General features: G+C 47.8%; 1 protein-coding gene across 1 annotated transcript in view; it reads right to left on the bottom strand.

The window, feature by feature from the left end:
- The window catches only part of LOC138580006 (extracellular calcium-sensing receptor-like), a 114,175-nt gene that overhangs the window by 84,077 nt on the left and 17,785 nt on the right, over positions 1 to 12,313 (bottom strand). The window contains exon 3 of the mRNA XM_069650236.1: positions 9,036 to 9,863. Within this exon, the coding sequence (XP_069506337.1) occupies positions 9,036 to 9,863 (828 nt within the window). The remainder of the gene's footprint in view (positions 1 to 9,035; positions 9,864 to 12,313) is intronic.

The following is a 12,313-nucleotide window of genomic DNA, read 5'->3' as shown; positions in this document are numbered from 1 at the left end:
CCTACCTGGTCTTCGGAGGGTATTCGGAGGAAGGGAGTGATCCACCTGACACCCTCTCTCGGCGCTGATCAATCGGCACAGAGTGAAGACGCCAGGGAAACCCTCAAGGGGGAGAAAACCCTCGCTGGTGGAGTCCAACGGAGGAGAAGCTGGACGGGACAGGATACAGATGTGTATCTTCGTAGAGTAGGTTTGGCGTTTTATTCCTTTGTGTTGAATTCAACGTCTCCTTCCCTCAGCTGTCTGTGTTGGCTGAAAATGAGAGGGGAGAGGTTATACGAAATAGAAAGGTAAGTGAGAAAGGAAAGTAGGTTCAAGCAAGTGGAACCTACCCTTGGAGTGAGACTGTACGGAGATGCGGAGAGATTGGATCCCACGTGCAGGACGAAGGTAAATATCTATGTGAAAACAGACACGTTGGTAAACGAATGCAGTTTCAAAGAGAGAGAGTATTGTGATGACGGAAGTCTACCTTCCTTCCCGTACCGTAATCCCGACTGGGTGCTGGAACTAGTATCTGAGGGCCAGGACTTTGTTTCCAACCGCAGTGGCAGTCGGGAGGTGTGGTCCGTGTGCGTGCAAGATGTGGGTTGAGCTGTGCAGAGAAAACAGAGGAGAGGGTAAACAAGCGCTAGTGGAGGGAATATATTATGGAAGACTGATGAGGAATGCTGCCTACTTAAATTGGAAGGGTCCCGGAGGTTTCCGTGTCGTGTTGAGCTACGAAAGGGCTGGCTCAGGAGTTCCGGGGGTGGATGTGAGAGTTCCTAACGGAAGGGAGTAAAGAATAAAGGCAGTGAGATAAAGTCCTCTTGATATTCGGCGTCCGAGAAATCTAGAAGCGATACTCACGAAGCGTGACTTCTGTGTACAGTAGCAACGCGATGCTGTGCTGGATCCGGGACCGGAAATACGTTCCTGTGATGAATGGGAGGAGCTTGGTCTGCGGTCTCCCGAAACACTGCACTGTCCACCGGTAAAACCCCGGCCATCTTGGATTGGGGAGTTTGTATATTCGAGATACGCCGCCAAGGGCGCCAGAATGACCATCTGCCAAGAACACTATGATTGTTCGTAACACCTGATCTCTATTATGCCTTTGACATGGTCAACCATGCCATCCTGCTCAACCGTCTCCGTGATAACCTGGGCATCACCGGTCAGGCCCTGGCTTGGCTGATCTCCTTCCTCTCCGATCGACCCTCCCAGATCCAACTTGGGTCCTTCCTCTCCTCTATCGTTATCTCTACCTGTGGTGTTCCCCAGGTGTCTAACCTCTCTCCCTGGTTGTTCAACCAATACCTGGCACTTCTTGCCCACCGCATTGCCGCTCTCTGCCCCAACTTTCAGTGCTATGCGGATGACACTCAATTCATTTTCAGGCTCTTTTCTGCCACCTCTCCTCCTTCTCTTATTTCGGACTGACCGCTGTCCAGGTTTGGTGTGCCGCCAATGATCTCTGTCTTAATGCCAGTAAGACCGAGATTCTCCCCATTGGCACACCTGCTCCCCCCTTTCCTGTCACTCTCTGGCCGGCCTCTCTTGGCCCTCTTCCTGATCCCACCTGTGAGGCTAACTAAAAACCTTGGGTTCATCTTTGACTCCAGCCTTTCCTTCTCGTCTCATATCTCTGACGTCTCTAAGAAGTCACAATACCAGCTGCACCTCCTCAGAGGTATTCTTCCTTTCCTCTCCTTCCCCCAGAAGCTCACTGTCTCCAGAGCCCTGGTTCTCTCTAGGCTGGACTACTACAACAACAGCCTCTTTCTAAATCTACCTGCCTCCACTATCCGCCCTATACAACTCATCCAAAACAGGACTGCAAGACTTATCCTTGGCCTCAAACCCAGGGATCGTATCTCTGCAGGACTGAAATCTCTGCACTAGCTCCTAGTGGCGGTGAGGATTAAGTTCAAAGTGCTCTGCATTGTCCATAAGGCCTACAGGAGCCTGGGGCCTCAATACCTTCAACTCGCTCTTCCTAAATATCTTCTTTCTCAAGCACTTTGCTCATCCGCCTCTAACTCCCTCAGGGTTAGCCGCTTCTCCAAGCAACGAGTTGGTGGTAGATCTCTTTCTTCTGCTGAGGCCTCCCTCTGGAACAGCCTCCCTGCCTCACATTTCAGAGTGGGAGGGATGCTATTCCATAGTGAGTCCCCAGCCAAGGAAAGCGATCTACCCCCAACTCGTTGCTAGGTGAAGCGACTGACCCTGAGGGAGTTGGAGGTGGAGGAGGAAAGAGCTGGAGTGGGAAGGTGTTTACGAAGGGAGAGTTGAAGGTATTTTGGACCCAGGCCCCAAAAAGACTTGTGGACAATGCAGAGGGCCTTGAATTTAATCCTTGCTGCCACTGGGAGCCAACAAAGAGATTTCAGGGCTGAAGAGATACGATCCAAGGGCTTGAGGCCAAGGACAATTCTCGCAGTCCTGTTCTGGATGAGTTGCAGAGGGCGGAGAGTAGAAGCAGGCACATTTAGAAAGAGGCTAAATCAGTTGGGCCCAGGTGCATTGTGGTACTTGCACTTTTTGATCTCCAAAGGGTGCTCCCTTTTGGGATCAATTTTCCATTCCGGGGGTCTGAGAAGTCTGGTACTGGCTCTTAGCAGTATGTGATATGATATGATATGGCAGTTAGTCTTTCGAGAACCACTTGAAAGAGTAGAAAACGTGACCTGGCCAGGACAGAGATTGACAGGTATCGGGACAGAGAAAGTGTCACCAATGTGCATGCATGACTCCATGCATGCCTGGGAGCCAGAGACAAGGTACCTTATCATCCTGGGTCTTTATCTCTATACTATAGAGCCCTTGTGGGCACCCGAGGTCACAGCCGCAGTGGAGCACACCCTGTTCCTGCTCTCATTTGTCTCGCTGCCCTAGAATTCTTAAACTTCCCCTCACAGTACAGACTACATCAATGGAAAAGGTATGTAGGAAAATGCAGTAGTTAAAACACATTCACATGCAATAATATATATTTTTTCAATATAACCTAGTGTGTGTCCTTTTTCTAGGCCCAAATGATATCTAAGGGTAGTAACCCAATCGTGAACAGGCCTTACAGGGCTAAGACTCTTCTTCCCTTCGGTCTATGGATACCCAGTGTTATGTCCTGATCTGCCTGTTTGGCTGGCCATCATGATGAGATGTAGAATGTTAGTGTACAGTGTGCATGAAGGCAGGAAGAATGTTAGGTGGGTAATTTGAAGGAATTCTCCATGTGAATTCCATTTGGGACTCAGCTAATATGAATGAGGAGTCCTGTGGTATCTCCTGTCCCTAATGTAACCCTAGCCTCCTCACCCCTCTCTCATCACCCTGAACTCATCACCCATGGCTTGAAACCTTGGGGTTCCCGTTGGTAGAGACATGACACTCTATCAGTTCATGGTGGCCACTGGACCCAACCGTTTAAACATTAGAACAATCAACCACACTTCACACATCGCTCATCTTATCTCTACCCTTGTCCCAGCCCACTGGACTGGTGTACTAGCCTACTTCTGTGTCTACTCCTCTACACTTTTCATCCTCTCAATAACATCCTCAACTTTTTGATCCACACCATTTTCAACCTACCATGACTTACCTACCTCTACCTGCCATTGCCAGGCTGGATGGCTCTACATGCAAACTCGCTCTCTCTTTAAATTCCTACTACTTATCCATGAATCCATTCACAGTCTTGCCCCCCATGACCTCACTGACTTCATCTCGCTCTACTCTGTCTCTCAAACTCTTCTGTTCTTGAATCTTTATTAGTCCCCCGCCTCGTGCCACCTCCTACTCCCTTTCTCTACTGCATGCATTCCAATGGAATTCTCTCCCCCTCAGCCATCAAAGTTGTCTGTTAAGTGGAACTCTTCAAAACCTGCTAACAATGGAAGGGGCCCCTGACTCACTGCACGCTGCCCCTTCCAACTAACCACCCAAACCACCTCGACTGAATTCTGACCTGAGACTATTTTATGCAAGTTGTAACTATGAAAAAACTGTCCTCAGGTTGTCAATGTTAAAAATATTGGAATGTCCTCCAGTCTGTATCCCTGGTTTATGTTTCTATCCTTACCTTTTCACCGCACGGTATACGTCAATCAATACAACAATCCTCTTAGGTAAAATCATGTAAACTTAGGAATGACTCTGCTCTTTGTTACTGCCTACTTTGTAAGACATTGTTGTTTGAACTAACATCCTATTCTATAATAAATATATAGATAAATAAATTAATACATAAATAAAATAGAGGTAAATGGGACTAATACAAACAAAATCTAACTGTTCAAGCGGAGGTTAAACAAAGGCTTTTAAATGTTTTATCAAAAGTCTATAACTGCTTTCAATCTAAACCAAAGGAATATGGGGTCTCAAAAAGAGATTGTACAACTAATGGGGAGAGAATGGGAAGAATCCTAGTGATTTTAATGTTTCAGTTAGTGATCTGTATGAGTTCAGAGAGAGCAATGCTGTATGAAGACTTCTACAGGCATGACCTGCTGGACCACAGTGAAGAGGAAGGAGGTCATGTTGTCTAATATCTTCTTGCTTGGATTAGAGTAATCATAACTCCTGCAACAAGGTAAGCACCCTGACCTTCTCAAGAGGGAATCAGAACTGTTCTCAGCCTTGGGTTGGAGGCCTACCAAGGAGACATCCAGAGCCATTGCTACCCCTAGTCGGGGGCGGTGGCAGTTGAGAAGGCCCCAATTGCTGTCCCCTCCCATGTGTCAGTTTGTTCATGTGCAGTGCCGATTTGCATCACCCCATGCCTATGAAACAACACGCTGGCAGAGTTTTCTCTGCCGATGGAGACAGAGAGAGAGAGAGACAGAGACCCGGTTTTCCCATAAGCAAACCTATGTGTTATGTAAACAGCACTGTGTGAGGGGAAGCAACAGAAACACTGTACATCAGCCTCAGAATGCCCAAGGAGGGCAGGACGGCCACCCACAGACGACCATGGACATCAAACAGAGTGAAAGATGCTCATACTGGCTATGCTTACCTTAAGGGAACGCGCGACTGCCCCCTAACATGAAGATGAACACTTTACAGTGCAGGCTACCATTCCTGCAGCAAGGCGTCCCCACATGGAGAAAAGTGAGAGACATCAGCAGAACAGTGGGTGACATAGGGAGTCGAAGAGGGGGCAGATGGAGCTGGTATTAACACGCATGAGGAGACCATCAGGAAGTGAGAGGGAGAGGAGAGTGTGGGTGTTATAGAAGGGAGACTGAATTGGGCACTGTGTCTGAAAGGCACAGTCCAATATCCTGTTTAGGTAACTAATCCATCGATAGTGTAGAGCCATTTTAGGAAGTATAGACAGATAAGGCAGATGTCTAGGCCGTCACCATTAGTATAAGTTAGATCCTAGAAAGTAGGGTTATATATTGTATGCATACGAGCCTGGGTAGGAGGGTTGCCCGGAATAGGGGGGATTGGTGCTTCTTAGATGAGGAAGTGAGGGATGGCCCCCTTATATATGTGTATCAGTTGTGCTGGTCCTCCTCAGTGAGGTGAAGCTGTGTTTCTCTAAGTACAGTGAGCAAGGGGTCAATTTCTAGATAACCCTGGGTAACTTAGGGTGAAACCCCAAGTCCTTAAACATTTATGCAAAAAGGTCTGAGGGCCCCTCTATCGGGAACACAGTCAAGGAATCTGTTCTCTGGGTAGGTTTGCTTTCGGGAGGGTCTACAACCACATTCTTGCTCACTGTATATTTCACAAGGAGAAATTCCATTTGCGTATCAGTCGGGTAATACCCACTTTGGAAGTGAAATGCTAGGCAATTCTCCTCTGAACAAGAGTACCAACAGCAATCCCAGACATGTGTTTCAGCCTTTGTGGGCCTCCTCATTGAGGTGAAGCTGGGGGGGTAGCATCACAGCCTATCCCAATGTTCAGAGTGTGGGCCTCCGAGTATAATCCTGCATTCTGAGCAAGCTGACATCTGCTTGGGCCTACCCTTCACATGCCACCTGTCTCTACTCTCCCCTCTCCTGCCGCATTTTTAGACAAAAACGATACCAACCTCATTATCTGCTAGCTGCTGCAGCCACCGCTTCCTCCTTCTCCCTGTCGCCTCTGCTCCTCCTGCCGGGACCCTGAGAGCCCACTTTCCTGGGGGCATCTTTATTTTTTCATATTTGTTTTCTCCCAAAGAAAGCACCCCGGAAATACCCCAGATGCTTTGTTGGGGTACTAATAGCAATAATGACAAGATTGGTGGATCAGACTGGTTGGTTAGGGCAACGCTCTCTGCACTCAGGCCTACTAAGTTGGTTCGGAGGGTCGTTACTTCCGATATGGCCCGTATTTGTTGTCATTATGTCTGAAATCCTGTCAATGCACTATACTTAAGTAATGATACGTGTATGTTTATTTTTTGTTGAAATTTGATTGCGATTGATTGTTTTATGGATGTAATTCAAATACATGTTATTGAAAGTTTATTTGGTGCACTGGCCACTCGAGCACCCACACCTCCCTTGGAGTGTGCCATTTTTTCCAGACTTCCTCACCTCTCTGCCCTTTTCCCCAGCCTTCTGACAGCTGCCTACTCTTTTTCCCATGCCCCAACCAGATGTGCCTCCTTGACTTCTCCAGTCCAGGTCCTGCAACGTCTCGACGACTCCCTCTTTTCTTTGCCATTGTGGCGGCCATCTTTGTGTTTTGTTTTTATTCCACTGGTGAATGGGCATGTGCAATAAGTGCAGCGTCCATCTCTGATGGAAAAAAAAAATTAAACTATAAGCAGCCTAGACGCAGCCTCTGGGGGGCTGCACCTGGCAATAGGGGTCTGAAAGGGCTGATGCCAGACATGGGGCCAGGCTCCGGTCTGTACTGGCCCTGTATGTCCTATATTGCAGTGTTAAATCTGAGACCTAAACTTTCTCTCAAATGCTACTCAGCAGAGAAATGTTATATGATATGAAATGACATTTATAACGTGGCTATACACAAGTGTTTCAAGGCGCGGCGAGGCAAGGGAGGGGAACAAAGAGAAGACGGACAGCGATCCTACTGGGCCAGGTGTCATTCAGATCACGCAAGTGCGTAGGAAGGGGACAGGGAGAGTGCAGTACATGTGAATAGATAATAACAATAGTAAGTAACGGCCGGCAAGTGGCAAGTGCATGTGTAAGTGCAGACAGGTGTCACGGTCAGGAGCTGTAGGGATACAGAGAACAGTCCCCAAGTGCGTGGCTTGCCAGGTGGGCAGTGCAGGTGTGTGATGCTGGCTGGGGAGGGACCTGGCCCGAGATCAGAGGGTGTCCAGGTAGCCAGTGCAGTTCCGGATACAGCCAGGAGGTCAGCGGAGGAGAAAAAAACAGAAGCAAAGAGAAAGGTTTTGAGGTGCTTCCAGAACCAGAGATGGTTCTCCTCAAGTTTAAGGGAGGCAGGGAGGCTGTTCCAGAGGGAGGCACCAGCCGAAGAAAGAGATCTACCACCAACTTGTTGCTTGGAGAAGCGACTGACCCTGAGGGAGTTGGAGGCGGATGAGCGAAGAGCTTGTGAAGGAAGATATTTAGGAAGAGAGAGTTGAAGGTATTGAGGCCCCAGGCCCCAGTAGCCTTTGTGGACTACGCAGAGGATTTTGAACTTAATCCTCGCAGCTACTGGGAGCCAATGGAGAGATTTCAGTCCTGGAGAGATATGATCCCTGGGCTTGAGGCTAAGGACAAGTCTCGCAGTCCTGTTTTGGATCAGTTGCAGAGGGCGGAGAGTATAAGCAGGCAGATTTAGAAGGAGGATGTTGCAATAGTCCAGCCTAGGGAGAACCAGGGCTCTGGAGATAGTGAGCTTCTGGGGGAAGGAGAGGAAGGGGAGAATACCTCTGAGGAGGTGCAGCTGGTAGTATGACTTCTCAGAGACATTAGAGATGCGAGGAGAGAAGGAGAGTGTGGAATTGAAGATGACCCCAAGGTTTTTAGCCTTGCAGGTGGGAGCAGGAAAAGGACCAAGAGAGGAGAATCTCAGTCTTACCGGCATTAAGGCAGAGGTCATTGGAGGCACACCACTCCTGGATAGCAGACTGACAGTCAGCGATGAGGGAAGGAGAGGAGGAGGCCGAGGGTAGCCTGAAAATGAGCTGGGTGTCATCCGCATAGCACTGAAAGTTGGGGCAGAGAGCAGTGATGGCTGTGCAAGGAGTGCCAGGTATTGGTTGAACAGCCAGGGAGAGAGGTAAGACCCCTGGGGGACACCACAGGTAGAGACAAAGACAGCGGAGAGGAAGGACCCAAGTTGGACCTGGGAGGGTCGGCCAGACAGGAAAGAAGTCAGCCATGCCAGTGCCTGACCAGTGATACCCAGGTTATCACGGAGACGGTTGAGCAGGATGGCATGGTTGACAGTGTCAAAGGCAGAAGAGAGATCAAGCAGGATGAGGACGCAAGGGGTGTTAGAATCAAGGTTGGAGAGCAGGTCTTCACGGATGTTCAGGAGAGCAGTTTCTGTGCTTCTGGCAGCTCTGACATGCAATAAACGCCTTGTAAGCTTAAGCACAGCCCTTGACAATGTCTGTATTCTGAGTTGGTCAACAATTATTGACCAACTTAGAATGCCAACGTCTATCAAAGACAAGAAGTTAACAAATCTAAATAGAGATATATACCCATGTGGCAACCAGGGACGTCATGCCAGGGGTAGCAGATGTGACATGACATCTGATGACATCACAGGAAGTGACCTTGCCAGGAGTCGAACCGGCAACCTGCACATCAGACACACATTGCAGCAGCAAGTGCTCAACCCACTGAGCTATCTTACTGGCTATAGCTACCAGAAAACCAACCACTCCAGGAACAAAGAGCCACATGCTGCTGGCCACAGCCAGGGAACCTGGAATTTAAAAAGATTTTTTTTTAATATTTTTTTTAGGGGTAGCAAGGGAGATCACAGGGTCGCAGCTGCGACCCCGGGCGATCCCTAAATGACGTCCCTGGTGGCAACATTGTTTTCCATTATTGAGATATTTCTACAATCATAGCCCATTAACTGATGAATGAAGTAAAGGTTATGGAACTTACCTGCCATGGCTGAAAATCCTCAGGTTTAAGACATTTCCCAATCTTGAAGTTACAAGACAGCATATTGTCCAGCGCATGCACCAAAACATACACAGCTGCATACGCATAATAGGAATAGCGGAAGTTTTCCACATTATAGATTGAGCTCGGAAGAGATTCCAGAACTTCTAATCCTGTGCAAATCCTGTTCTCAATTTTATTTCTTTTTTCTGTGATGTTTTGATGGCTCCTGTTGGCCACCCAGCGACATTCAAAGACATGCTCCCAGAAGGCAGTCCTGTAAATGTCTGCAGTATTTGATAGTGGCTGAGGTTTGTAGAGAAAGTTCCGGAAGGCTTGGCTCTCTTGCTTATGGATAGTGATACCCAGGGAACCGTTGAGCAGTCGCTGCAGATTCTCTTTGAAAAAGAGAACAGTGCCTTGCAGACTATGGCTCACGATCCACACTTTGCCTTCAACGCCCTGCGCTGCCAGAGTGTCCATGAGTTCGCTGGCCTCAGCATAGTACAGATACAGAACAATCCCAGTCACTGTGGACTTCTTGATCACTTCAAGTGTTGAGGCCATTTTCCTCTCACTAATCTTCTCCCCCAGTGTTACAGAGAAGGCCACACAGACGCCATGTTTTGCAAGTTCTTCCCTTAGCGTCTGACTACCTTGAATGCCGTAGTCGCTGTCAGATGCCAGAATTCCTACCCATGTCCAGCCAAACTGGATGACCAACTGCGCCATGACATAGGGCATTCTTTCCGCACTGGGGTTGGTTCTCATAAAAGACGGAAACTGATGCTTGTCACTTAGAAGAGCGAGTCCAGACCCATAACTGAGCTGAAAAATGAAATGTACACAACATTATGATCGTCATTTTCATAGCCAGTGTTGAATAGAAGGAAATATCACAGTTCATTCTTCCAAAATGAATGACAATCAATGTCTATCTTGGTTGACCAAGTTGATGTTGAATATGCCTACTTCCTACTGCTCACAAATAATTATTCCTTCCCTGTCATCACAGAGGACCACCATTTCTTCTTGTTACTAAAGTTGTGTCTTGAATCTGAATCAGAATCTACAAGGCGAAAAATTGCGCTCTGCCAATTCTCTCCTGGTGCTGGTAGGACAATCCTTGGTTCTTCCTAATTGCCAGGAACCTACCACCCTCATTGGGAGCAGAGCAGTAAGACCACAACGTTCAGCCATCAACATTTTGCGAATGAAAGTTGCACTTAACCTATAGCTGCAGCAAACAATACATCCACTTATTGGTTGGTTGCACAGAGTACATTTACGTTTCCATATTTAAGCTGCAAGAAAAAGACCAGCACAGGCTACTTCCCAGACCTCAGCTAATACTGACACCAGCACAACATGCCAGGAACTGCTGTAAGAGAAGCAACACGATTTGATGCAGAGGATAACCAACACGATGAGGATACAGTGGAAGTTATGCTCTAGCAGTGACCGAGTGGCCAGCAGATACTGACCATGTCCCGACCTGAAAAAAAAACACAATCACAGAGATACGGTACTGATTGTCAGCATGGATGGCATTACAACCAAGATGAATCAAGCCAAGCAACAACAAATGTATATGATATGATAGTTTATTTATATAGCTCCTAGACATAATGTGTTTCAAAGAGCTTCAAGGAAAGGTATGGAACAAGGGAAAATACAATCACATTCTTACAGGCCATGAACAGTAAGGATGTGAAATTAACTATCGTACTCGGCCTGACGACATTTCAGATAGTGCAAGAGCTAAGACATAGATAAGGAAGGGAGGGGGAGAGTGGGAAGGAAATGGAAACAGACAGGCGACTACCGTGCTAGGCCTGGCGACATTTCTCATAAAGCCGGAGAAAAACAAAAGGTGAGGGACAGGGGTGCCGAAAGGGAGGGGAGGAACAAAACAAGTGACTATCATACTAGGCCTGATGACATTTCAGATAATGCTGGGGGGTGGCGGGGAGGAAAAAAAAACAAGTAAGCGGAGGGGGGAGTTGACAGACGAGGTTGCTATCATACTAGGTCCAGGGACAGTGGTGGCAATACCACCACTGATGAAACTGCTAACAGTAAGTCCAAGCAATCTGCTCTTCAAGGGCACACTGGAAATGGGTTAGGAAATATCTCAGCCAACATTATCACATATGTCTCAACTATCATGAGTGTGTGCTAAAGTGTATGCACCACAACACCTCCAGGAGCTCTCTTCTGTAGAAGCAAATGCTGGATTCTTTATTATATTAGTGAACATCGATTTTGCACTTGCATGACTTGTAGCACAATGGTTGTGAAGATGATTTGGAATTCTGAATTGTGCACCACGTGAGCAAGTGCCCATTTCACTGAATTCACATGTAATGCCATGATTCTTGGCGATTATTACCTCCCACAGTTCATATTTAGGCAATAAGCCCCGACACTGCGGGCGATTACTGCATAAGGTAATGCCCCCGGGGCCCATAGTTACGAAGGCCCCGGGCACATTACCATATGTGGTAATGGCCTGCAGTCGAGGGGCTTATTGCTATTAGTACCCCGGCCCATTAGACCGGGGTACTAAAGGCATTTTTATTTAATGTCTGTTCTGAAACGCTCTGGCGTTTTGGAACAGAAAAAAAAGTGTAAAAATAATGGCCGCCGGGGAAGGGAAAACAAAGTCCGTTTTCCCTTTCCATGGTGACCATTGAAAAATATGGAAAACCATAAAGAAACAAAATGGCCATCATGGGAAGGGAGAAGGGACTACATGTAGTCCCTTCTTCCTGTCAATGACGGCCTGTCGCAGACTGGGAGCAGATGCGCTGGGGACTGAAGTTTTCCCAGAGCTTCAGCTCTCGAAATTGACAAAAAAAAAGGTAAGTGGGGGTGGGAGTGCCGGATGGGAATTCTGTGGATGGGGGCAGAGGGGTGAGGGTGGCAGAAGACTTACCTGATTCCCCGGCGAAGGGGGATGGTGGCCGCCGGCCATGAGGAGGCTCAGGGCAGCAGGATTACCATGTGGTAATGCCCGCATTCTGAGCCTCCCCATTGGCTGGGAGGCCACCACACCCCCCCCCTCGCTGGGTACTAATTAACAATGCACCTACTCAGGTCGTGGTTCGTTGGTAGCTGGATCATACGAAAAGGGAAGCCAAGCTCTAGGTTTTGTACCTCTTAGCTTTGTATTGTTTGGCAATAAATGTGCAAGCACATACTCATTTTGAAAGTGTGATATCTATAGAACAGGGGTCTGCAACGTTTGGGACTCCAGATGTTTTGAACTACACCAC

This window comes from Ambystoma mexicanum, chromosome 3p, assembly GCF_040938575.1.
Source record: "Ambystoma mexicanum isolate Mex_15411 chromosome 3p, UKY_AmexF1_1, whole genome shotgun sequence".
In the NCBI taxonomy this organism is placed as follows: Eukaryota; Metazoa; Chordata; class Amphibia; order Caudata; family Ambystomatidae; genus Ambystoma; species Ambystoma mexicanum.
Note: the sequence above shows the minus strand (reverse complement) of the source record. Positions and strands in the feature narration are given on the sequence as shown.